This window comes from Giraffa tippelskirchi, chromosome 6 (assembly GCF_054371585.1).
Source record: "Giraffa tippelskirchi isolate mGirTip1 chromosome 6, T2T-mGirTip1v1.2.pri, whole genome shotgun sequence".
NCBI lineage: Eukaryota > Metazoa > Chordata > Mammalia > Artiodactyla > Giraffidae > Giraffa > Giraffa tippelskirchi.
Genome location: NC_137280.1, coordinates 124,583,444 through 124,611,164, shown reverse-complemented (window position 1 = coordinate 124,611,164; position 27,721 = coordinate 124,583,444). Strand labels below are relative to the sequence as shown.

At 39.9% G+C, this 27,721-nt stretch overlaps 1 protein-coding gene across 20 annotated transcripts in view; it reads left to right on the top strand.

Moving 5' to 3' along the window:
- The first annotated feature begins 14,567 nt into the window (after positions 1-14,567).
- The window catches only part of PFDN1 (prefoldin subunit 1), a 78,638-nt gene continuing 65,484 nt past the window's right edge, over positions 14,568-27,721 (top strand). For 17 of the 20 annotated variants that reach the window (XR_014056903.1, XR_014056905.1, XR_014056906.1 and 14 more), the window contains exons 1-2: positions 14,568-14,627; positions 17,178-17,344. Coding sequence is in view for 4 of the 20 variants with exons in the window: in XM_081500994.1 (XP_081357120.1) it covers positions 14,595-14,627; positions 17,178-17,344 (200 nt within the window). In the remaining 16 variants the exon portion in view is untranslated. Of the gene's footprint in view, positions 14,698-17,177; positions 17,345-27,721 lie in introns of all 20 variants that reach the window. The other 3 variants (XR_014056917.1, XR_014056913.1, XM_081500998.1) reach the window with 1 other exon arrangement.

The following is a 27,721-nucleotide window of genomic DNA, read 5'->3' as shown; positions in this document are numbered from 1 at the left end:
TCAGCAGAGGGGCGAGGAGGTAGAGGGAGGCTGGCTCAGATCATGCAGGGCCTTCAAGACACTGCCAAGGAGTTTGTACTGGATCTTCAGGGTGATGGGGAGCCAGCCTAGGGTATAAAGTAAGTGTGGTACCCCAATGTTCTGAGCAGCACTATTTACAGTAGCCAAGACATGGAAACAACCTAAATGTCCATCAACAGATGAATGGATGAAGAAGATTCACAGACATAGAAAACTTATGGTTACCAAAGGGGAATAGGGGTGGAGGAGGGATAAATTAGAAGTTTGAGATTAACATATACATACTACTATATATAAAATATAAATAGATAAACAACAGGGACCTGTTGGTGTAGCTCAGGGAACTATATTCAATATCTTATAACCACCTATAATGGAAAAAAATCTGAAAAGGTTTTATATAACCACTTTGCTATATACCTGAAACAATGTAAATCAATGATACTTCAATTAAAATTTGATCAATTAAAAAATAGTAAATGTGGGTAGGGGATGCTGTGATTGGATCTGTTTTTGAGTAGATGACTTGGGCTATAGTATGGAGAGCGGACTAGAAGGGTAGTGATGGTAGAGTAGTGAGACTGTTTAGTGGTGGCTATTGTAGTAACCAGATAGCAGTATCTGATGGTGGTAGCAGTGGAGAAGAAGAGAAGTACACAAATGCAAGAGATGTTTATGAGGCATGTGGAGGATGAGTGAAAGGGAAAAAGAGTCAAAGAAGACTCTGAGTTTTAGGCTTATATGTCTGGATGGACTGTGGTGCCATCCACTGAGATGGGCCATAGTGGGGAAGGAGAAGCTGATTGGGAATAAAGAGAGCAAGCCCAGTTTTGACCACATTTGACATCCCACCCTATCAGTAGGGTGTCTGGTGCTTAGTTGTAGAGCTGAGTTTGGAGCCCAGGAGAGGTTCTGGGCTGGAGAGGTATCATCATCCTGGACAGAGTAAGGAACTATATAATTAAGATAATGCTAGCAGCTCTTAACAAGTAAATGCCCAGCTCAGTGGTCCATCACAGTGGTTCATTTCTCAGATCAAGTCTAAAATGGGTGTTATTAGGGCTTCCCTGGTGGTCCAGTGGTTAAGACACCATACTTCCACTTCAAGGGGCACAGGTTTGATCTGTGGTTGGGGAACTAAGATTCTGAATGCCACGCAGCACAGCCAAAAAAAGAAAAAAAATAGGGTGTTCTTAATAAATGGGAGGCTCTTCTCCAAATATTAGTTCAGGGACCTAAGTCCTTTCATCTTGGATCTCTGCCATCTTTAATACATGACTCGACTTCTGAGGTCGCTGTGATGTAGAAAGTGCATGAAGGATCATGCATAGGAGTTTCTATCACTTCTGTCCACATCCCACTGACAAAAGCTCATCATGTGGTCACATCTAACTATAAGAGAAGTGGGAAAGCATAGTCTAGGTGGGTGTCTATGAGAAAGAGGAAATGGGTTTGGCAATCAGCTACCCAGTGCCTAGCACAGGAAGGCACAGGAGTGGATAAGATCATTTGACAAGTCTGGGGCTTGTGCCCATTCATTTATCCCTATTTTTTACCTGCCTACACAGGCCCAGGGCAGACAGAAGTGAAGGTAAGCCACTTCTTCTCCTCCCCAGGCTCATGTTCTTGGAGACCAACAGGAGAGGGTAGGCTTCAACCCATTTTGATCCCTCCTGTAAGTTCGACAGATTTTCAGGGTGAAATGATCCTGCAGTAGTGAGGCACATTGATTCTGACACTGGCCACCCTTGCCTCTTCCCTGAGGCTGGCTGCCATTTACCCTCACTTCACGTTCCTTCACCTCAACAAGCATTTATTGAGTATCTACTGTATGGGGGTATACAATGTCCAGTTCTGCAAATGCAGCAATGAACAGAGCAGGCTTATTTGTTTATTGTCTACCTCTCTCACTAGAATGTTAGTGTCATGAGTAGGGTCTATGGCTTATCTTGCCTCCCACTGTATCCTCAGGCTCCCAAACAAGACCTAGCACATAGTAGGAATTCTAGAAATTATTGTCGAATATGTAAATGGTTGAATAAGGCCTTTTGGGAATTTACATATGTAATGAGTGCTAGGAAAGGAGAAGAACAGGTTTCTATGGGGTGGCCCACAACAGTGACCTATTCTGGTTCAGGAGGTCAAGAGAGCTCTTCCTGGAAAAGAAATTTTTAAGTTTAAAATAAGTGGGTGACAGGCAGATGGAATGTGCCAAAGCCTGGCATCAAAAGGGTGTGTGGAAGAACGAAGGAAGTTCAGTGTGGCTGGACCCTAGAGGGGAGGATGGAGGAAGTGCTGCAAGATGAGACAGTGGGCAGGCAGGGACCAGACTGCATATGGCCTCGCGTGCTGCTCAGTCATGTCCAACTCTTTGCAACCCCGTGGACTGTAGCCTGACAGGCTCCTCTGTCCATGGAAATTTCCCAGGCAAGAATACTGGAGTGGGTTGCCATTTCCTACTCCAGGGGATCTTCCCAACCCAGGGATCAAATCCGCATCTCTTGCATTGGCAGGCAGATTCTTTACCACTGAACCACCTAGGAAGCCTCACATATAGCCTGGAGGAACCTCTTAAGTCTCTGTATTCTGTCCTGAGGATGCATCATTCAGCAGCATCTTTGACATGCAACCATTATATTTCAAGTTGTCCAAAGTGGGCAATTTTTACTTCACTAGTGATTCGCATGTCACTGTCTCAATAGTATTTGAACGGGGGTCGGAATGAAAGTTCCTGTCTGCTTGCCCTACTTCCTACACAGACAGCTTCTCTTCTTTTCAGCAAACCAGACTAGACTCTTCTTCTTGCTGAAAGGATGTTGAGAATTGAACAATAGCCTTGATGTGCTCAGTGCTTTTACATAAGACCTCATTTAATTATCACAATAACCGTGGAAGCTTGGCATGACCATTCCCATTTTATAGATGAGGAAACAGAGTCCCAAAAGGAATGAGAATCTGCAGGAAGGCTTAGGCAAAGTGCATCTCTCTAAACTAGAAATGTTGAAGTAAACGCTAGTCTTTATCAGAAAAATAATAATTCTGAGCTGCTCCGACAGGCTGAGAACAGAATTGCAAAGGAGCCAACAGTCGAGTGAATCAGGTTAGTTCAAGCAGCCAGTCAGAAAGTGTTCATTAATGTCTGAGATGCTTAACACGACATTTCAAAAGAGTTTAAACATGGTCCCAGCCCTGAAGGAGGTCACTGACAACTGAGAGACAGGGAACTATAATTTTAGCATCATGTAAGCAGCTACTCTCAAGAAGGTGTTAATGGAGAGCTGGAAGAGCGCAGGAACTTTGGTCAAGTTCACTGTGTGCTCAGAGGTGAGGGGGCAGGGAAGATGTGCAAAAGCTGGCAGTTCCGATACTGACCCAGCCTCTCTCTTCTTTTGAGATCCTTTCTTTTACCCCGCAAACATCGATGAAGTTCTAATTATGTGCCAAACACTAGGGATAAGGCAGTGAACAAATACACACAGTACATATTCTCAGTCTAATATAGGAGATAGCCATTTAACAAATAATTACATGGACCCACAAAGCTATATAGAATTTTTATAGAATATAATGGCATTTGCCTGTGGGAAAAAGAGCTGAGAATTGGGGGTCAGGAGCATGAAGCTAATTTTCTTTTCCTGCTATATATAATTTACACAGTTTTCATTTATTATGTGGTTATTGCATGAGTTACCTTTTTTTTTTAAGTGGAGTTTAAAAATAATCATTTGGGACTTCCCTGGTGGTCCAGTGGCTAAGACTCCACATTCGCAATGCAGAGGATGCAGGTTTGATCCCTGGTAGGGGAACTAGATCTTGCATGCTGCAACTAAGATTCCGCATTCGGCAGTGAAGAGCCAGTTCAGCAAATAAATAAATATTTTTAAAAAATCATGCAAATAAATATATTAAAAACCATGATAAATGCCATGAAGAAAAAGTGTAGGGTTCTCTGAGAAGATAACAGAGGCATCTACTTTACATTTTAGAGTCAGCACAGACTGAGAGAACAGACTTGCTGTTGCCAAGGGAGAGGGGTATAGGGAGTTGGGTTGAGAGTTAGAATCTAACGGGGTGAGCAGATGCACAAAGCCAATGTGTGAGTGGTTTTTGTTCAGAAACTATAAAAACACCAAGAAGGGATTGATTTGCACTAATGCTCTACTGCCCTGAGGACTGGGAATTCACAGAATCAGTCACTGGTGGGTAGAGTCAGGGAAACAAAGTCTGAGCTAGAAGCTGATCTGCCAGGTATGAGCTGTGGTAACAATGCAGTACAACAGAAACTCGGCACCTGCTTAACTTCACTGTTCTCTCTACGGCTTCTTGGGTTTCAGCTTCCTTCCCTTTCCAGGAATTCTCCTTTTCTCTTTGTCATAAACACCTGAAGCGTTTATATCAGAATGGCTTTAAAGTTCTGAGCTAATTTTTCTTTCTCTCTTCCAGAAAAGCATTTCATTAATATTTCCTTCTAGAGCTGTAGCTTCTAAGCCCGGTAAGTTTCTAAAACATGCAGGTTCTCTGGGCTCCAGCACACAGATCCACTGAATCTATCTCCTCAGGAGGAGGGGCCCAGATTATCAGTGCTTTTGAAGATTTCCTGGGGAACTCCTAGGCGGTCCAGTGGTTAGGACTCTGTGCTTTCACTGCTGAGGGCCCGGATGTGATCACTAGTTGGGGAACTAAGATCCCACAAGTCATGAAGCACAGCTGTGCTTATGGTGTACCCGGAATTCCCAATGTGTAGCCCAAATCTGAAATAACATCAGGCTCATGTTTTGGAGAAGGCAATGGCACCCCATTCCAGTCCTCTTGCCTGGAAAATCCCAGGGACGGGGGAGCCTGGTGGGCGGCTGTCTCTGGGGTCGCACAGAGTCGGACACGACTGAAGCAACTTAGCAGTAGCAGCATGTTTCTTCTAGGGAGCAGAGGCCTAGAGCTTTTTCTATCTCAACTTCTCTTTGTGCCCTGGGATTGAGGCCCTTTTCCAAGATCTGCATGTTTAAGTGCAGTCAAGGGTAAGTGGGTACAAAAAGGGGTCTCATATTCCCAAGACAAATGGAACGTTTTGATTCTAAATTCTGTTTGAGATTCAGCATAGTCTTGCCAGGGTCCACTTAAAAGAGGCCATAGGGTGGCATGGAAGGAACTCTGGAAGGAAATCCAAGACTCCTGGGCTCTAGTCTCAGCTTGAATACCAATTTGTTATGTTCTAGACAAACTACTTCTCTTTTGTGAGCTTCATTTTCTGTATTATACTGTCCTGTATATTTCTGTGTATTTTCTATGTTTTCAACTATAAAATGAGAGGGTATGTGACAAATGGATGGACTAATTAGGATCCATTGCAGTTTGCCTCCGGGGAAGGCAGTGGCACCCCACTCCAGTACTCTTGCCTGGAAAATCCCATGGATGGAGGAGCCTGGTAGGCTACAGTCCATGGGGTCGCTACGAGTCGGACACGACTGAGCAACTTCACTTTCACTTTTCCCTTTCATGCACCGGAGAAGGAAATGGCAACCCACTCCAGTGTTCTTGCCTGGAGAACCCCAGGGACGGCGGAGCCTGGTGGGCTGCCGTCTATGGGGCCGCACAGAGTCGGACACGACTGAAGCGACTTAGCAGCAGCCGCAGCAGCAGCAGTTTGCCTCTTGATTCTATGTGGCTTTCTGTCCTCAGAAGCTGATGTTTCAGGATAAGTATTCCTGCTAGGGACTTCTTATGTATTCTTCTAATCCCTGTGGTTAGAAAGACCAAGACCTATGAGGTCACTCACCCACAGCCAGCTACCCTTTGCCATCTTCCCAAGCCCAAGCTGACCTTAGCATTTGACCTTAGCTGAGGGGACAAAAGGAAGTGGTAACTTCCACATCCCCTCAACAGTCCCTGCTACAATTTGTCTTTAATGAGACAAAGAGATAGTCCTTAGTGTTCCTGAGCTAGAAAAGCCAAATGATACTAAATCTTAGATTCAGTGCCCTTGGGTGGGACCCTCCACATCCAATGATCCAAGGACTCAGTTGCAAAACAAGACTGTTTCCTTGAAGTCCCTGACCTCCACCATCTCAGGAAGAATAGAGGTTCACTCTCATGAACCTCTATTCTTTGAAATGGAATTGACCTAGTATATTGATTGAAATGGAATTGACCTAGTCATTAGGAGAGAGGATTGAGAAAATTGAAATTTTGGACGCTAAGGTGTAGTGGACACATTTTTTTTTCCTATTTGTGACATCCATCACTTCTTTCTTTGATAGTTACACTTTATCCTTTGGTAAAGAAGACACTTTTCCCTCATTCTCAGTCCGTGTGCTTTTTGGGTGGGGCTGTACCCCTAACCTTCCAGAAATGACTGTATGACCTTCTCCTGGCTGATCAAGAGCCATGCCACTGGCTATTGTGATTGTTTCAAAGATGGGCATATGATCCAACCTAGGCCTGGAAAATCCAATTCTGGCACTCTTTCTGGAAACATAAAGGAAAGAGATCTCTCTCTGCTTGGAGGCTAAACTGGTCAAATGGAAGCCTGGAGTTGCTTGTGACTACAGATGAGAGTTAATAACAAGGTGGGCAATGTGTGGCTTCTTGTTTCAACTAAGTTTCCTGCTTATTAGGTGTTACACTTACTCATGTTCTTCTAATTTCTGAAAGGAAAAATAGTAAGTTTTAAAGCTTCTTACAATTTAGAAACCCTTGTTTAAAAAATTCGGAGCTGCTATATGTGAGTGCTCTGGGGAAAAGCTTTAGTCACCATGTCCTAGGAACAGCTCTGAGGATAGAAAAACATTCTTCCATGTTGATGCTTTTTTGGAGCCTATTTAAAAATTGCATGTGGAGTTTTGTCCAGATCTCAACCCAATTCCATTGTATTCTTCTTCCTGTTTTAAAGGACAATGAACATTTTCCATTTAGGGTGAGCTGGGCGATAGAGACATGGATTCTCCACTAAGCTTTTGATTTTCCTGATTTTATTGCTTCCCTATTCTTGAGTCTCCTATTCTTGGCTCTCACCTCTGCCAGGCCCCACACCCTCACTTTCTCCGGTGAGCAATGGGATAAATATCCCAGTCTTTGTTATGCTCTGTTACCCAGTTTCATCTCTGAGGCAAGGTTAAATCATCAGATTGATTGAAAATACCCACTTTCTTTGGACTTTTCATAAACAGTTTGAATCAAATGTGGCAAGGTGCCTGGGAAAAGCTGCTGACTGTTCCTCGTTAGGACAACTCACTTCCTCTCTTTGCAGTTCACAATGACTGTTTCATTTGGGCACAGCTAAGGCTCCCTCCTAGGAATGTCCCAGCCCCAAATCTTACTTTGTCAGCCAGAAGAGCTACTTCAGTTTCTTGGCAAATGTGTCACTTGGGAAGGATCACTCCCTATTCTTGTCTCTAAAGCCCTCACAGAACCATATAAGCCATACAAATGCCCCACCCCACCTTACCCTACTCCTAGGCAGACCCCTGCATAATTCATTTTCAGAGAAAACAGGTACAAATTCCCTATTCCTGAGGATATCAGGAAGTATCCCACTTGGAAGAGAATCTTAAAGGCCTTCAATACTATTAAATTCAATTTAACGCTGCCAGAGGCTACCCACAGATAACAGAGTTCCCAGGATCACAGAACTACTTTTTCTCACCATCCTTGGGTGAGGTGACTGGGGGCTTGAAGTGAAAGATCTGGAGACATCCAGGAAATAATGACACAGCAAGGGGATGTGTGGGACAGAAGTGAAATAAACCAGAAGGCAGTAGGTTTATGTGTGTTCAGCTGCTCAGTTGTGTCTCTTTGTGACCCAATGGACTGTAGCCCATCAGACTCCTCTGTCCATGGAATTTTCCAGGCAAGAATACTGCAGTGGGTTGCCATTTCCTCCTCCATGGGATCTTCCCAACCCAGGGATCGAAACTGTGACTTCTGTTTCCTGCATTGGCAGGCAGTTTCTTTACCACTAATGCCAGCTGGGAAGCCCAGGTAGGTTTATAACAGCTATAATTTCAGAATGGTCATGGCAAATACAATTTTCTGGGTATCAGTCTAAATTTTAAATACTCAGTATAGTTGTCCCTCAGTATTCACCAGGGATTGGTTCTTCCGATCCCGTGGATATAAAAATCTCAGGATGTCCAAGTCCTTTACAGTCAGCCCTTATCTTGAAATTTCATCCACAGATACAAAAGGCCAGTTCTATATTATTCACTCAGTTAATCTTCACAATAACCCTGTGAGGTAGTTACTACATTGCATTATCTCCATTTTTCATGTGGGGAAATTGAACTACAGAGAGGTAAAGTAACTTGCTCAAGGTCCTATACTTGATACATGATTGGGCTAGGATTTGAATCCAGGCAATCTGGGTCCAGAATTTTTCTTTTATCCAGTACACTGACTCTCTGTAAGCTGAGTGGCTGTCCTGGCCTGCCCAGGATTAAGGGGTTTCCCAGATCACAGGGCTTTCAGTACAAAAACTGGTATAGTCTTAGGTAAACTGTGATAGTTGATCAACTGAATATAGAAATATTATCAAAGAAGATGTTTCTGTAGTAAATTAAGTGATGCAAAAGCAGCTGAGATAAGGGCAGAGTTAAGAGAGAACTTGCTCAAAACAGGAAAGGAATTTTGAAAAGCAGATGAACCCTAGGGCTCTCCTCTCTCCCACTGCCTTAGTTTTGGGCCCTTGCTATCTGGATGGCTGCTCTGTTCTGATCTGGTTTCTCATCTTCTGCCTTCTAGGAATCACTCCACCTAAAGCAGCCCCCACAATTTTCTGGAGTGTAAATAAATGTGCCCAGTCACTCCCTTGCTTACAACACTCCATTGCATTCAATGACCATTGTACTCAAGGAGCCCGACTTGGAAGGCCCTCCACTGTTGGCCCTCATCTCTCTGTCCCTTTCTCTCTCAGTGTTTAACATGCTCTGGGCTTCAGCCATACCAAACAATTTGTATTCCCCCAAAGACATCAGGCTCTTGCCTTGGTGTCTTAGTCTCTTTTAGGAATATTGTTTCTCCTTTCTTTGCCACAAACTCTTACTTTTCCTACAAGACTCCTGGATTAGGAGTCCCTCTCCTCTGTTTTTCCAACTCCTGGTGTCACTTTCTCTACAGCTGAATTTTCAGATTCTTTCATAACTCTCTGTTTATCTATGACCCCTGCTGTACTGTGAACTGCTCTTTTATTTATCTGTAGGTATGTAGTACTTGACACATAATAGTAGCTAGTATAGATTAGGTGTAACTGTATAGCAAGAACTTTGCATGTATTATCTCACATAGTCCTTATAACAACCTATGAGAAGGGTACTATTATTATCTCTGTTTTACAGTTGAAGAGACAGAGACTTGAGAAGTTAAGTCCTTTTCCTTGGATCTCACAGCTAGTAAATAGTAGAAACAGAATTTGAAACTAGAAGGTCAGATTTCAAAGTCTATACTCTTAACTACTCTGCTAAACTTGCAAATGGAATGAACTCTTCAGAGTCTATCCATCTTACAAAATTGTTAAGATCAAATAACTTGATAAATAAGAAATGGCTTTGTAAGCTGAAAAGCTCTGATGTCAGAAACTGCTAATTTTAACCCAGTATCTCTCTTTGATTTCTCTTTCATAATAGTATAATTCCTGGTGTTTAGCTGGTCATATAATTGCCCACAATGATAACTACATTTCCCAGTTTTTCTGGTCTTCAGGAATGGTCATGTGATTCTGTCTGGGCTAATGTGATATGAACAGAGCCACATTTTTATTTTGGGGATACGCCTTTAAAGGGACAGAGTGAGTGTCCCCTGCCCACCCCCCCGCCCCCTACCAGGTCCTTTCCCCTTCCTTGTAGCTAGGCTATGAACATGGTGGTGATGAGTCATCTTGGATCATGGGGATAAGATAGAAGGAGCCTGGGAACTGTGGCATTGTAGAACTCACATACTTACCCTACATTGGTTTTGCCTGGATGATTGAGATGGAGAGAAATAAACTTCTATCTTGTTTTAGCCATTGTTGTTTTGGATCTCTATTATAGCAGCTGAACATATCTCTAACTAACATAGTCTGTTCACAGGGAGAAAGATTATTCTTACTATTCCTATAGAGTGGCTTTGCTAACCGCTAAGTCGCTTCAGTCGTGTCCGACTCTGTGCGACCCCATAGATGGCAGCCCACCAAGCTCCACCATCCCTGGGATTCTCCAGGCAAGAACACTGGAGTGGGTTGCCATTTCCCTCTCCAGTGCATGAAAGGGAAAAGTGAAAGTGAAGTCGCTCAGTCGTGTCCGACTCTCAGCGACCCCATGGACTGTAGCCTACCAGGCTCCTCCGTCCATGGGATTTTCCAGGCAAGAGTACTGGAGTGGGGTGCCATTTGAGACTGCTGCTTATAGGCTATATCGTAAGAATTAACTTTCTCTTCTCTGTAAAAGACATTATCATTCAATTATTAACAGTTTGCTTGGGTCAAAAACCTAGGAGTCTTTGCTTTTCTTTTAAAACAACTTGATTCAAGTATAATTGACATATGATAAACTGAATATATTGAAGTGTACACTTTGATAAGTTTCCACCTAGGAAACCATCTTCAGAATTAAGATAATAAGTATATCCATCACCACAAAAGTTATCTAATGCTCTTTGTAATCCCTTCCTTCTGCCTCTTCCTTAGGTTTCACCACCCCCAATCTATCTGGCAACCATTGATCTTCTTTCTGTCACTTTAGATTTGTTTGCATATTCTAGAACTTTAGACATGGAATCATACAGCATGTTACTCTTTCTCATCTGGTTTCTCTCAGCATATTTATTTTGAGATTACAAATCATCTTTGATTCCTCTCTTTGTTTCATTGCCACCTCCTCTGCCCCCAATCCATTCCTTCATTAAGTTTAGTAACCTCTACCTGAATCCATCTACTTCTATCTATCTCCATCGTCATCATCCTCGACCATTAGTGTCTGTCTCATGTACCACTGCAGTAGTCTCCTGACTGGTCTCTTTGTGTCCAAGCTTGCTCCTTCCAATCCATTCTCCACCTTGAACCCACAATGGTCTCCTTAAAATAGAATCATATCAATCTCTTCAGATCATATCAGTCCTCTGCTTGAAATTATTCACTGGCTTATAATCACACTCAGAATAACATTCTGATCCCTGACTGTAGCTTAAAGATCTTTCATGGTCCAGCCTCCTGTGCAACTCTCTGATGTCACTGCCTTCTACCACTCTCTGCATCCAGCCATGCTGGCATCTTCCTTTTGTTCTTCAAATATGCCAATACTGCTCCCATCCTAAACTCTTTGTTCTTGCTGTTTCTTCTGTCTGGAAGGCTGTTTCCCCAGCTCTTTGCACAGATATCTCATTTTCCAGGTCTGATTTCAAATGTTTTGGCCTTCCAGAGAGCTTCCCACACCTAAGTGGCCTCCACCCAGCAGCCTCTAACCACATTGTTGTTTTCTTCTTAGTAACGCTTACTAGTTTATGAAATTATTTGTTGGCATGTTTATTGTTTGTCTTTCCCCACTGGAATGTGTGGTCCATGGGGACAGGGAATTTGTCTCTTGTTATTGTTATATCCCAAGGGCCTAAGAGATATTCAATAAATATTTGTTGAATGAATAAATAAGGGTATTGTGCATGGGTTGGCAGAGCTGAAGGGTAATAGGGGATCACTTTTTTAAGTTCCACAACTGTGGTCTGTTTGAACCTCAGGAGAATATCCCTGAACTAGTGAAGTTTTCAGTGTGAAGGCTGTTTTTGTTTTTTCTTTTTTTTAATAAAAATAATAGAAGCAAGCTCAGCATGGTTATTCTCTAGACAAGTGTTCGAGGCCTGCAAACTCTTTAGGGCTTTCATAGACAGTGTCTTCCTGTCATTTTAGAAACTCTAAAAAGGGAAAGGCGATAACATTTATTTTGAAGTCCAAAATAAAAGGGTGATATTACAGTGGCTGCCAGTCCATAAATGTATATCACATTCTGCCAACTTTATGCTCTGGGCAAAGTTTATTTTCCCCTAAGTTTGCTTCATTCATGTAGTGTCAAGAATTAGTATAAAAATTGGTGTGGAACCCATGACTCTCTCAGGGCTCTGGTAGAAGTGAATGTGGAGGAATTCCCTGCCATTCTAGTGGTTAGGAATCGGTATTTTCATGTCAAAGGTCTGGGTTCATTCCCTGGCTAGGGAACTAAAATCCCAAAAGCCACAAGGCGCAGCAAAAAAAAAAAAGTGAATGTGAGACGTTTCTATAGTCCATGATCATGCTGGACACTGAAGACAGGTTCTAATAAAAAATTTACGAGTCAAATGAGAAAATCAACTCTCATAAGAAAGACCAGCAGATGCCCAACAGTGGAAGAATTCATACCCCAAAGATTTCAACTGATAAGACATAAAGAAATTAAAAAGTAGTTTTGTTAATTATGTTTTAATTATTTTCACCGTTAGGCAAGAATATATCACTGCATATCATTATGAAAAAGAAAAGAACACGTAGATTTGAAAAAAGAACAAATACATTTTTTAAAATGTGGTAAAATATACATAACATTTACTATTGTAATCATTTTTAAATGTACAGTTTAGTGGTATTAAATACATTGACACTGTTGTGTTACTATCACTACCATCCAACTCCAGAACTCTTTTCATCTTGTAAAACTGAAACTCTACACCTATTACACAAGAATTCCTGGGCTTACCTGGTAGCTCAGTGGTAAAGAATCCACCTGCCAATGCAGGAGACACTGGTTTGATCCCTGATCTGGGAAGATTCCACATGGCCATGGAGTGACTAAGCCCATGCACCACACTATTGAGCCTGTGCTCTAGAGCCCGTGAGCCACAGCTACTGAGCCATGTGGCTGAACTGCTGAAGCCCTTTCACCCTAGAGTCTGTGCTCCATGAGAGAAGCCACCACAATGAGAAGTCCATGCACCACAACTACAGAGTGGCCCCCGCAGCAATGAAGACCCAGTATAGCCAAAAATAAATAAATACATTAAATTTTTTTTTTCCTTTCTATTCCTTCCTCCTGGCCCCTGGCAACACCATTCTACTTTCTGTCTTTATGATTTTGTCTATTCTAAGTCCCTCATCTTGGATAAGGATGGCAACCACTTCAGTATTCTTGCCTGGGAAATCCCATGGACAGAGATGCCTGGCTGACATAGTCCGTGGGGTTATGAGAGTCAGACACAACCTAGTGACTAAACCACCACCACCACCACCACGAAGTCCCTCATACAATGGAATCATACAGTATTTGTCTTTTCGTGCCTGGTTTATTTCACTTAGCATAATGTCCTCACATTTTGTTTATCTATTTATCCAATGACGGACATTTGAAGCATTTGAAGCTAATAAGTCTAATAAATATTTTTTAAGACAGAAAGTGTCATGTGTCTTGAAAAAGGAACAGAAGTAGTCTTGAAATTCGAGGAGAGATTATTTATGGTCTGTGTGATGAGTGATGTAAAAAATAAAAAAATACATAAAAGATACATATTATGTGTCTGCTTGCTGGACCTTGAAAGACAAATTAACAATGCTAACTACATGAACTTAATTACAGCTTTTTATCGTGTGCCTACTGTATGCGTTGTGCTATGCTTGGAGCTTTCCATCCTGATCTTACTTACTCCTCAGAATAACTGTTAGGTCAATACTGTTATTCTCATATTAAATGAGGAGACAAACTCTATTGATACACAACTAGTAAATGGAAGCAGACATACCTATGCTCAATGTAGACCAAACCTTGAATACAGATTTGTTTAGTTCCAAACTCCCTGACCTTTTCCTCTGCCTCACAGGTCTTTAGAGTAAGGAAGATATCCATTTCTTTCATGTCTGTCCTTCTAGTCATCCTTCTGGTTCAAATACCAGCTATTTTACAGCGGATTCTCAAAATGTGGTTTGCAGACCACTTGGACCAGATCATAAAAGGAGTTTGCAAAAGTATACATATTTCTGGGCCCCATATCAAAGATTCTAAGTAAGTTTGGGATGAGGATCAGAGAATCTGCATTTGTTTTTTTTCTTTTTCTTTTAGAAAAAAATTTGGTCTCTCGTGAGAACTCCTGTGTCTACAAGGTCTTCTGGGAGCATTCAGTAGAAATAAGTTCTTTGGGAAAATGCTTCAACTAAGCCTTCTGGTCTTCTCCGTTCTTCCATGCCTGAAAACTCAGGCTGATTCCTTCTCATCCCTCCCTGACAGCACAGGACTCGCTGAAGGCATGAATGACTTTGGAGATTTTAGCCTGATCTACATACATATTAATTTAGCAACACAAACTAAACTATTTGTCGAAGTGCTTAAAACCACACACGAAATCTGCGCATTGTGCTGTGTTTGGAAGGATGTGGAGAATCACAGCAGGTCTATAGATCACGTGGGGAAGACGTATTCTGAATCGGAATCCCGGTTATTTCAGGCGTTAATAACAACGGGGAAGCTAGGAAAACCAAGCAACCCAACTAATGCGCAGGCGCAGAAGGAAGAGGCCCTATCAAACCTTCAGGGCGCGCCCTTCCCCCACGCTCTTTCCCGGCTTCTCCCACTGCGCAGGCGCAGCAGTGAAGCAAGATGGCGGCCCCCGTGGATCTGGAGTTGAAGAAGGTAAAAGAGGGTCTTGAGCAGGCAGAAGCTTTTCTTTGGAAGCTAAGGGGACTGTGGACAAGAATATCGAGTGAGTCTCGAGTGCTGGGGAAGGAAAGAGGCCCTTGGGAAATGGGGAGTGGTTTCTCAGAGTTCAAACGCGGGACCGGGCCTCCTTAGGCTAGAGTCGAGGGCCAGCGGCTCTCTGCCGGGTAAGAGCCGGTTGGGCTGGGCCTGGTTAAGTTTGACGGGCCTATAGCTGTTTTGTTCCCTTGTTCCGACCTCCAGAGACCTTTCGTTGCTCTTGGAGCCTTCAGTTCCATAGTGAGGCCTGAAGTGAGCGCTTCCAGTTGGAGCCTCTTGAGCGTGCTTGCCCGAGCTGTAGCATCTGTAATTCTGTATCCTAATTTGCTTTGAAAAACTCCAAGTCCAGTCTGTTTTTAGGTCAGTTCTTTAATCACATACCTTGTAAGGTCGCTTCATACAGTTCAGTCAGTCAGGTATCTTAATAGCAATGTTCTTCTTAGGGCTTTGCCAACAACCCCCCCCCCCCGCCCCGTTTTTAAAGACTTGTCAAAAAAGAAACAAGTCAAAGTTTTCCAGATAAAATTGGTATCAGAAGGAATTGAGTTTCTCTGTTCAAACAATTGCCTAGAAATGCGTTGTTACACAGAAACGTTTTCACCACCTAAGAGTTGTCAGGATTCTAACAGCACTACCGACTCAAAAGCATATCCTTTTTTTTTTTTAGCGAAGGGAGGGAGAATGGGGATTGGAAAGGGGCCTAGACTTCATCTACTTTAAACCAATACTTTTCTAGAAAAGGAAACATTTTAACCGAAGATTCATCCCAAGCTTGGTTCTAGAATCCTGCATTCTCTGCCTCACTTTCCACCTTTTGACCACTACTTGAGGTTAGAAGAGCAAATTTTACTTAAGACTGTCTTGCGATCAACCTTTGCACGAGAAATAAGACAGCTGAAGTAGCTCTTCCACGTAATGTAATAGATGAAGCAGTGTAGTATTGCTCCGAGGATTTGTGTGTGTATATTGCTTTTTGTTTGGAACTTGTACCTTTACTCCTTACGGTGCTCTCTAGTGCTGTATTATCTCAGCTTTAACAGTATATTAGCTTCCTTAGCAAACTGTGTCTTAAAAGTGTTTTAAAAGTTTACCTTTTTTTTTTTCTTTTAAGTTAGGGTTTAATGAGAGCTAACAATAGAATACAGCTGTGAATGGACTTGCCCCTCAGTATTATTTGAATCTGTTGCTGGGAAACCGGTGGACAGTGAATGCAAACTAAGAAAATAATTACAGACTTAAATTGGGTAGTTTTGGCAACCAATAAAATTACAGAAGAAACTTGTTTAGAGGTCTTTTAGTATGTTTATAATTTTGGGGGGGGAGGGGTGGAGACTAATAGGAAACTTTAGGTACCTCCTCTCCCCTCTAGATAAATCTTTTGAAACCTTACTAGTAGGTGAGAACAAAGTCAGAATAAAAGTTTAGTAGCTTTTTGCCACCTATTGCAGCCACAGATGTTATTATTAAGTCAGAATTTGACAGCATGTGAAAGTCATTCTAGGCACTTAAGTATCGAAAACCTTTTGAGTTAAGAGTACTCAGAGGTCAAGTTTGGCTTATCTTGTGCATATGAAGATCATGATGCAATTCTTTTATCAATGCTTTGAATTTTTTTTGTGTCTTTCTCTTAAAATATTCATTTTCTGAATATTACTGTGGATAGTAGAGTAGAAAGATTCAGTAACTAGAGGTCAGAAGAAATTAAGTAAGTACTTGGTTTTTGACCTAGTAGTTGTTCAGCCCTGTGAAAGTCATTTATATCTCTTCAAAACATTTAGTTAATTTGTAAACTATGCTGATGAATCTGCCATCCTTAACTCAGGATTATTGAAAAGAGAAAATGAGACATTTATTATATGTCAATATTCTCATTAATATTCACGTTAATATTTCAAACAAGTGTAGGAAAGTGCTTTAAATAGTCTTGAGTAGTACAGATGTGGTGAGTTGTTACATTTATGGTTCTTGTTTTGGGTCTCTGGGTTTCTGATTGTTGCATTTAGAGCTTTTATTACTCCTTGGGTACCTGCTACTTGATATGGTTATTATTTACCGTGCCTTTGTTCAGCTTCTTCAGATAGGTTGCATCTTCTGAGGACTGGGTAAGTTCAGTACAGTTGACTCTTGAACAACATTGGTTTAAACTGCAGGGATCCAGTTGTACACAAATTTTTAAAATAGTAAATACTAGAGTACTACATGATATGTAGTTGGTTGAATCAACAAATGTAGAACCAGGGATACAGAGGAACTGCTATATGGAGGGTCAACTATAAATTGTACTTGGATTTCAACTGCATGGAGGGTCAGTGCTTCTAATCACTGAATTGTTCAGGGCTCAAGTATTTAGCAGACTGGCTTTGAGATGTTTGCTGTGGTAAATTTCATGGCTTTGTTTAGCAGGCTTCATTTTAATATATTAGATTTGATTTAAATATTTACTGTAAAATGTTGCACCTACTAAATCAAGGACTTATTTCTTTTTAGGCCTTCACAGAGCTTCAAGCCAAAGTTATTGACACTCAACAGAAGGTGAAGCTTGCAGACGTACAGATTGAACAGCTGAACAGAACGAAAAAGCATGCACATCTTACAGATACAGAGATTATGACTTTGGTAGATGAGACTAACATGTATGAAGGTGTAGGAAGAATGTAAGTAAAGTATATCCTTAAAGGGGTTATCCTGAAAGAAGTTTATCTGAATTAAGTCATAGAATTTGTTCACTTTACAACTTGGGTTAAAGTATCATAGTAGCTTTAAAGAACACTAGGTCAAATATCTTTTTTCTTTTAAATGAGAAACTGAATTCCAGGTAGATGTGTTTAATCTTAAACTTTGAAGTACATTTTTAAAATATTTATTCTATGTTCTTCTCTCCATGCTTAGGTACTTATGTGTGTAACTTCAGTGGTAAAAATATGATTTGTTGTGAAAAGATGTTCATAGTAGTTTTGTGTGTGAAGATTTTTTTTAAGTAGTTGTAGTTTTAACCTCGTCTTTCTAACCTAATTATTAGTAGTCACACAAATCATAAATCTTAGATGTCTGATCAGGTTGTAAAACAAAGATTCAGTTGTCTATTTAAATATACTCATTCTGTCAAACATGAGAAATCTAGTAAGTCAATTTACCTTGTTTGTTCTAATTCTTATTATATGATTAACCACCTGCACTTCACTTTTTTTTTTCTTTTAAAAACTATATTGCCATTCTGAGAGAGACTACATCTGCTTCATATTCTCTAAGCAGTAAATAGGAATGGAAAAGCCCTTAACTGCAGGTCACATTCCATTACACTGAGCTAAAAGGAGACTGATTTTTTTTTTTTAAAGTGGAGGAGGTACAAGAGAAGGGTTTTTCTGGAATTTGGTCTTTGAATATTACTTAGTAAGTGGACCATTACTTAAGTTTGGAGCTCCTTTAGTTGGAAAGGAATTTGACCTCAGTCTAGGATGATTTGTTTTGTGATTGATTTGAAGGAAGCATGGCATGTGTAACATTTAGTGATGGCTTTAGAGTGACATCATGAGAAATAGACCCTGCTCATGACTAGCTAATCCATATTGGTTTGAAAAAGAGGTAGATTATGATAAACGGTTCATCTGATTTGCTTTCTGAGAATAAACGGCATGGATAAATAAATAAAATCTTATTGTTGGAGTCTTTTCATTTTTGCTTGTTTTAAAAGGAATAAAATTCCAATTTGAGAGTTTGTTACTGGGGCACAAAAGAATTGTGATGAAAACAAAGTAGGACCCTTGAATACGTGTCTGTGTAGCATGAAGTGCATTTTTGGCATTCACTGGAGGATAATTTTATCTTTGTTATGAATATCCTTAGATCTTAAAACAGTAATGGTAGCTTTTATAGCATGCTTGTTAACATGTTGTGCTTGGTTTCACATCATTACATTAGCCTTTGCTTGCTGCAGTTAAAGAATTTCTCTCTCCTGAAAAGAAAAACTCTTTGGTCTTTTGATCTATAGTGAATGTTTTTTTAAAATAATTTTGTTTCTTTATTTGTTTTGGCTTTGCTGGGTCTTTGTTGCTACACGTTGGCGCTCTCCCGTTTTGGGGAGCAGGGGCTACTCTAGCTGCGGTGCTCTGGCTTCGTGTTTGGTGGCTTCTCTTGTTGCAGAGCACGAGCTCTAGGGTACACAGTCTTCAGTAGTTGTGGTTCCCGGGCTCTAGAGTACAAGCTCAATAGTTGTGGCTCACAGACTTAGCTGCTCCACGGCATATGGGATCTTCTGGGACCAGGGATTGAACCTGTGTCTTCTGCACTGACAGGTGGATTCTACCACTGAGCCACCAGAGAAGCCCGATCTATAGTGAAGTTTTAACTTTTAATAGAATAATTTCATTTACTAAACATTCTGCAGAGATGGTAGACAAGTTGCTTTTTTTTGCTTAATGCCCAAAGTGCTACTTATTGGTTGTATTCCACTCAAAGAATTTTAGAGTTTAAAGGCTGGGATATGAATTAGTTAATGGTAGAACAGTAATATTTCCAGAAGATTTATTTCATGTGAATTATGTTTCTTAAAAGAAATAAGTAGCTTTAAGTGTTTAAATAATGTGGAATATCTACATGGTTTTAAACTTTGGTTTTAAATTTGTCTTTTGTACTTTGTGCATCTCACTGGAGTTTGTAGGGGCATGTAAGGTAAGTTGTGTTTGTTGTTTGGCTAGAGTGTTAGTGCCCTCAGGAGGAAAAGACTTGCTGAGTATCAGTCTGGTCATGAGGATGTTCTCTTTCTTGATGCTAAGCCTGAAATAGCTATTTCTGAATTTATAGTCTTGAGTAATCTTGAGTATCGTTGTGATTCACTTCTTTAATTCTAGTCTTTACCTTCATTTGTCTTTTCTTTTCCTTTTTGAAAATTGTTAGGGAATTCTAATTAGAATGCTAATTTTTCTCAAGCTGTTGTTTTAAAACCAAGAATTTTAAAATCTAAAACATTACATTTTTGTTATAGAACCTGCAATTTCACCATTGCTGAAATTCAGGCCTCTTGCCTGGACTAAGAAGCAATAGCTTCTGAACTGTTCTTTCTGCCCTTATTGTATTGGTTTAAATGCTTTCTTCACACATCTGCCAAATATGATTATGTCATTATTTTTCATAAAATCTTTTGTTCATCCTTGGTTGCCTACGGGGTAAAATCTAAACTTGTTAGCCTATCATTCATGGTCATTCATAATCTGTCCTTAATTTACCCTTCTAGCCTCAAATCCCACCACTTTCTAGTCCCAGGCTGAGGATAGCACATAAATTTCATCTCATGGACTTACTTCCTTCCATTGGTTTTGAGTTATCTGTTGAGGAGTTTGAGTCTCATGTGGGCTTAAACATACTTTAATTGATCAGTGAGGTCTGTCATGGCCTGAAGGTAGAAGGGGAGTAGCTTTTATACCCAAAATTGTTATCCCTACCCTTGTCACATGGGCTTCCTCACACATGCCATGTTTTTGTGTTTTCTTGGTTTTGCTCCTTCTGTCCTTCTTGGCCTGCAGTATCCCACTTTTCCTCCTGAAATTCACATCCTTTAAGACAGAGCTTATCTTCTCTGAAGAGTTTTCCATCTTTCTGGGCAGATTTACTAACATGTTCCTGAATGATACCAGAGCTTTTGTTCCTATAGCTAGTGGAGCATGTGAGTGGTGGGATGAGGGTAGTGGGCAGAACTTGGTTGAGTTTGAAATGGTCTGGTCTCCCCAACTAGATTATCAAAGACCATATACATATTTATCTTTGTTTCCTCAGTCCTCAGTATAATGTCTGGCACAAAATGCATGTTAAACGTGTGTTGGTTTGAATTGAATATGATTCTCTTGCCTAAAATAACTTCATTTTCTTTTGGTCCTTTAGAAAGAAAATGTTTAGTAAGTGTCAGAGACTTAAGAATTGAAGTTTATTATGCTTTTTAAATATATAATTCAATGAAGATGAAATTTTAAAAGTAACGTATTTTGAGTAAGGTCAAAGGAATTGTTTCTGACCAAAATTATGTCCTCTAATCTGACAGAATTAATTCCTTATTAAATCTATTGAGAAGGTTGACTAATTCTCAATGCCAACCAGTTGCAGAGATAGTCAGCATTAACAGTATAGAAAAACCCCAAGCCTTTAGGATTACACTGAGGGCAGTATAATCCTTGGAGAGTAAAGGCTGTTTTGTGCAGAGTAATACTGGTATAATTGTATATTTTACCTTGCTTATGCTTACATAGGCTGGAAGTCATATTTTTCATTTTAGGGTGTGCATTTAGTTTACAAAGTCATTTCAAGCCCAGATGCCTTTCCCAGTCATGAGTATGGAGAAAACTGGAAGTGTTAAATATCTTTTATATTGACTATTTTTGGTTTAAAACAAGGAGAATCAAGCTACAGGGTAAGAGATGGTGAATTGCTGTATACTGTAAACTCTGCATATTCGTTGCTCAAAGCTATAGTCCATCTAGTCTCTTGGCGTGTTGCCAGCACATTTTAGTTCTCTTACTTCATATTCTTTGGAGGGGCTGTTATGTAGCCTGATACTACTACCACCAATTTCTAGTTTTGCTACTTAAGCTGTTTGTGAGCTGACCTCACCATACCGCTTTGAGAACTATGATGAAAGTTACAACTGTGGAATGATGTGTCTGAATAGTTGGACATGTTTGTCTTTTCATCTTTCTAGCATGCAAGGAAGGAATAGACACAGATCTCAAATAAATATTACATGAATGTTTCTTGTAGTTTTTTTTTCGTGAATAAAAACCAGCTTGTAATTATTTATGATAGTTTTCTTCCATTTTCGTTTGCATAGTAGAAATAAGAATATTTTTCAAAGTTAGTATTACATTTGAAAGTGCACATAAATGACATTTAGTCATAGTAATGTTTGAAAGGGCCATCATTAGAATAAAGGTCAAATTTATTTTTATTAGCAATAGGTATGATCCAGACCCTGATTTGATATTAGGTCCATCATTCTAATATCCTTGTGCTTGAGCATTACATTAATAACATGTCTTCTTTCCAAGAGAGATAAATTAAGCTTTATATTTCTTTAATGAGAGGAACTTGAGTAGATTAGCCTTTGAGAAGAATGATTAGTGCCTTTCTAAAACTTGAACCTAACTAATAATAACTTTGTACCGTATTTAAACTAATTTAGAGGTATGCCACCATTCTGTGGATATTTTTTACATTTAAGGAACTAAGAATGAACAATGGTATAAATCTACCAACTAGATAAGTGTCTAGCAATGCAGAAATTGCTGTTTGGGAGCGGTGTTGCTATTTCTACTTGTTGAAGTAATTTGATGGTTGATCTCTGGTGGTTGAAAAATCCAGAAGTATAAAACTTAAGATAAATGTGGCACAGGTAGAAAATGAAAACAGTAGGTATATTTCTGATGGGTAACAAAATTTTTAAAAAAAATCTAAATAATTGAACAGATTTTCAGCTAATTATGATGTAGAAATCTGAACTGTGACAGTTTGGTTGAACTGCCCTTTGTTTACAATGTTATGTTGATTTTGCTTTGATTTTAATTGTTAGCTTGAATGTTGACTTGTAATTTGGATTGTAACATTTAGAAAAGTCAAGATGAAACATTTTGTAGTTGCTCTTGGTTTAGGTATATTAAATATTAGTCAAAAGGGATATAATCAGGCTGTCTTAAGTTTTGCATCCATTTTACTTCATGTTCTTGTAGAGTTGATATTACAGTCAGTTTGAGGTAATTTTAAAGCTGAAGATATAGCTGCATTATGTTTTATTCCTAATACATTAAGAGACAAACCACAAATCCTGGTGTAATAGGCATTGTTAAGTATTATTGATATTGTAGTAATAATAGTTTATGTTATTGTTCTCACTAGAACCAAGTTTAGATATTTTATGCTTACTGTTGAAGAGAAAAAATGCAGTCTACTTTTGTGTGAAGGTCACATTGCAAATTCAAATTTATAAACTCCTTTATACTATCTTTAAAGGTGTTAGTCTGTATTTTAGAGCAGAGAAAATGAAGCAAAGATAAATTAATTTTCAGAGGTAAGAAGAAATTTAGTTATTTTTTAGGTTTTATCTTAAAGGGAGAGGAGTTTTGATGTTGAGCTGCTTTTCCTAATAGAATATGAACCACCCTTCTTGTGTTTTTATACAGAGCCGTATAAAGTCATGGCTTTCATTGCTCAGAGTTCTAACGGGGAAAAAACAACTCTTCCTGTTGTGCAGGGGAAAATGACTTCAGTTTTGTTGATGTTGAGTATGTATATAACCCCAGCTGGGCATAGTCTCCTCTTCCACAGATGTGATACTCTAGGGAGAGGAGATTTCTGAGTCATAGTCTTAATTTCCTTAAGCTGTCAGTGATTTAAAAACTTGGTGTTCATTATAACTGTTCTGACTGCTGTGTAGAATGACATCACTGTTTTTATGCCAGGAGAAGTTAACAAACATTTGCGTAGGAATGACATAGCTGTGTTTCTTCTGCAGAAAGAGTAATTTTAATAATTCTTTCCCTTCTTCCCCTCCCATGTCCTCCAAGATCCAAACAATCTCACTAAAACACTAGAAATTAATTTCCAAAATGTTGCATTAATTAGGAGTTTATTGTAAAAAAAAAAAAGTTTGTACACTTACCTTGGGGTGTACAAACATACTGAAATAAAAATTTTATTTAATGTGTCTTTGTTGTAGGGTTGGTTCATTTATGGTAGAACTTGTTGAGAAAAGGTAAATGTAATTGATTCATTTTGTTACTGTTACTTGGAGGAGTTTGCTTCTGCCATCTCCTAACATCAAAAGGCCTTTTTTTTTCCCCATCTGCTTTTGTTGCATGAACGTAATTAATCAGCAACACAAGAGGATGGTGGTACAGTGTATTCCAGTTAGTGATAAGCAAGAAATTAATGTAGTTAACTGAGGGAAGGGTGAAAAAAATTACCTTGTTGTTCCTATGTAAATAAAAATAAAGCTAGCAGTAATCTTGAACTTTGTTACTTTGTCCTTGGGGATTTGGATGCTGTAACTGACTTAACTCAGGTTGAATTTCTCTGAAGTGAAAAACAATCAATTTTAAACTGTACCAAGGATTTTCTGATTTTAGCTGCCATTTATCTCATAGTGGCAAATTTAGGAACAACTTGCTATCTAATCTGTTTGAGAGAAGACTGATATGGTCATGTCAAAGAACATAATCTGCTTAATGAAACATCCAAAAAGGAACTAGAAAAAAAAAATACTGGCTTGAAAGGTAAGAGCCAGTCCATATATATGAATACACAAGTAATGACTTATTGGTGTTTTTGTAATTTATTAGTTTTATCAGGAATTGCTGTGAATTGCAAATGTCTTTTGTCCAGATACAATAATTAGGATGGCATTGCGTTGCATGCGCCATTAGTGCCTGTGGTTTTGTGAAGAATGTATGCACACTTTATTCTTTGAATTTAGGTTTGAATGAGCATTCTGGGAGAATGTTATCTGGTTGTTCTGACCAGAAACTCTCATTACCAACTCTTGTTCTAAAATCAGTTACCTTGAAATGAACCAGATTACTTGGAAAACACTACCCTTTGGCTTTGAAGAGGACTTGAAATATTCTTACATCAAAATTTCACAGCAGCAGGAGCCCAGTGTTGAAAATGTATCTTTAAATAGGTTAGAGCATGACTGCCCTAAGCAAAGCCCTTTACGTTGTCTGGCTCAGGGGAAAAAGGTCTGGACCGCAGTATGCATCCTATATGTGTGTAACTGTTTTGTGCTTGTACCAAATTGTATTTATGTTTCTCTGTGGCTTTCTGCTTTTGCGCCAATAGTCTTCTGTTTGTGTTCTTCAGTACTCATTTTTTATTATCTGGTGATTCTGGTTTATCCAGTGTTATATTTTAACTTACGAGTGAAATAAAGATCACATCTTGGAAAAATTTATAGCATAGCTCGATGCTTTTGGGTTTTGATGAGGCCAGAGTAAAAGTGGTAAACATCAGAGGTGATTATTTACCAGAATGCTTAGAATACCAAGTAGTGACCAAAAATAAGTGTCATGTTTAAAATAGATTAACATACTACTGTTTCTAATTCTGGAGTAATACTTGGATTTAAAAATACACAGGGATTTTTAACTAGTACAGATTGAACCTATCAGTATGTGAGTTACTCATCTAGAACAAAGAATGTTTACATGAAATTGGGTTCCTGAAGGAACCATGATTTTTTAAAATAATTCCAATGAATTCCCAATCCTCATCTTATTTAACTTATCAGTAGCATTTAGTCCAGTTTATATTTCTTTCCTTTATGTACTTTTCCCCATGGCTTCTAGGATACTGCCTCTTAGTTTTCCTTCAATTTCACTGGCCATTCCTTCTCAGTCTCCTTCACTGTTTGCTTTTCTTTCCCATTTCCAAATATTAGATTGACTCTGGGCTCATCTCAGCCTTTGGATTTTTTTTCTCTTTTCTTATATATAGTCAGTTTCTTAGTGATCTCATTCAGGCTTATCTTTTTAAATGCTTTTTTATATGCTGACAACTCCCAGAATTCTATCTTCCCTTCCTTGAACTCCGGACTTGGATATATCCACCTGCTTCCTTTACATCTCTGTTTGATGGGCTAATAGGCATCTCAAAACTAACTTGACCAAAATAAAAATATTATTATTATTTTTAAATTTTGTGTATTTTTGGCTCTGCTGGGTCTTCATTGGTTTTCACGGGCTTTCTCTCGCGGTGAGCAGGGGCCACCCTTTGTTTCAGTGTGCAGGCTTCTGATTGTGGTGGCTTCTCTTGTAGAGCACAGGCTCAGTGGTTGTGGCACACAGGCTCAGTTGCTCCATGGCATGTGAAATCTTTCCTGCACCAGGGATTGAACCCTTGTCACCTGCCTTCGCAGGTGGATTCCTTTCCACTGTGCCACCAGGGAAGTCCACAATGACGTAGCAATCTGAATACGGGTTGACGAGTTGGAAAAGAATTTCCAGACACAGAGTGTTTCAGAAAGGAGTGAATTTATTGAGAACAAAGAGCAGAGATAGTGAGGGGCATTGCAAATGCCGACTTTCTGACAGACCAGGGAGAGCCGGCTGTGAGAACAACAGGCCGGCTCAAGGGAGAGCTGTCGCTTTTCATGGTTTAAGTACCCAATTTTTATAGCCTCAGGACAAAGAAGAATCCTACTGGAAGGATGGCATTAGGTAATTGGTTAGGGTGCTATAGGGTGAGTACTGGAGTGGGCATTTTTGCCTAATTTGGAGTCAGGAAGCTGCTTGGTAATGATCAGGGGGGCTTTTGGCAGGCAGTGGTTACAACTCCGGGAGTTGGTGATGGACAGAGAGGCCTGGCGTACTGCAATTCATGGGGTCGCAAAGAGTCGGACACGACTGAGCGACTGAACTGAACTGGTTACAAAGGGGTGCAGTCAACTTCAGAGGTGACCTTGGTTTTGGGCTCTGCATCTATGGCCTTGGTACAAGGCCTTGCTCCTGTGACCTTGGGATGGGACTCCACACAAAATTCTCATTATTTACAAATTAACCAGTTCCTTTCTCAGTCTTGCTTATTTCAGCAAATGCCTTTTCTGTCCTTTTAGTTCTTCTAAATCTTGGATCATCCTTGACTCCTCTCTTTTAAGTTCAGTCCATTAGCAAAGACTGTCTAAATTTTGTCTAGAATCTGAACATTACTTATTACCAAGTTGGTCTAAACTGTCATTGGATTGCAGTTTTCTCTTAAATGGGCTTCCTGCTTCTATCCTTAACACATTATAGCTGTTCTCAACTGTGTAGCCAGAGTGACTTTTTTTTTTTAATTTATTTTTGGGCTGTGCTGGGTCTTCATTGCTCCTTCCAGGCTTTCTCTAGTTGAGGCAAGCAGGGGCTACTCTCTAGTTGCAGTCTGCAGGCTTCTCATTGTGGTGGCTTCTCTTGTTGCAGAGCATGGGCTCCAGGGCACAGGGCTTCAGTAATTGCAGCACACAGGCTCAGTAGTTGTGATGCACTGGGCTTAATTTCCCTCTGGTATGTGAAATCTTCTCCAACCAGGGATCGAACCCATGTCCCTTGCATTTGGCAGGTGGATTCTTAAGCATTGCACCATCAGGAAAGTCCCAGAGTGATTCTTTTAAAATGTAGATCTTTCTTCCAGATGTCGGTATGGCTTATAACTTCCCTTCCTTCAGTCTGTACTAAGTAGGCATTGAGACCTTTTGTGACCCTATTTAGTTATTTATCTAACTATCTAATACGTGACCCGTGAACTTCCAGATGTTCAAGCTGGTTTTAGAAAAGGCAGAGGAACCAGAGATCAAATTGCCAATATCCGCTGGATCATCGAAAAAGCAAGAGAGTTCCTGAAAAACATCTATTTCTGCTTTATTGACTATGCCAAAGCCTTTGACTGTGTGGATCACAATAAACTGTGGAAAATTCTGAAAGAGATGGGAATACCAGACCATCTGACCTGCCTCTTGAGAAACCTGTATGCAGGTCAGGAAGCAACAGTTAGAACTGGACATGGAACAACAGACTGGTTCCAAATAGGAAAAGGAGTACGTCAAGGCTGTATATTGTCACCCTGCTTATTTAACTTATATGCAGAGTACATCGTGAGAAACGCTGGGCTGGAAGAAACACAAGCTGGAATCAAGATTGCCGGGAGAAATATCAATAACCTCAGATATGCGGATGACACCACCCTTATGGCAGAAAGTGAAGAAGAACTAAAGAGCCTCTTGATGAAGGTGAAGGAGGAGAGTGAAAAAGTTGGCTTAAAGCTCAACGTTCAGAAAACTAAGATCGTGGCATCTGGTCCCATCACTCCATGGGAAATAGATGGGGAAACAGTGGAAACAGTGTCAGACTTTACTTTTTTTGGGCTCCAGAATCACTGCTGATGGTGACTGCAGCCATGAAATTAAAAGACGTACTACTTGGAAGGAAGGTTATGGCCAACCTAGATAGCATGTTTAAAAGCAGAGACATTACTTTGCCAACAAAAGTCCGTCTAGTCAAGACTATGGTTTTTCCAGTGGTCAT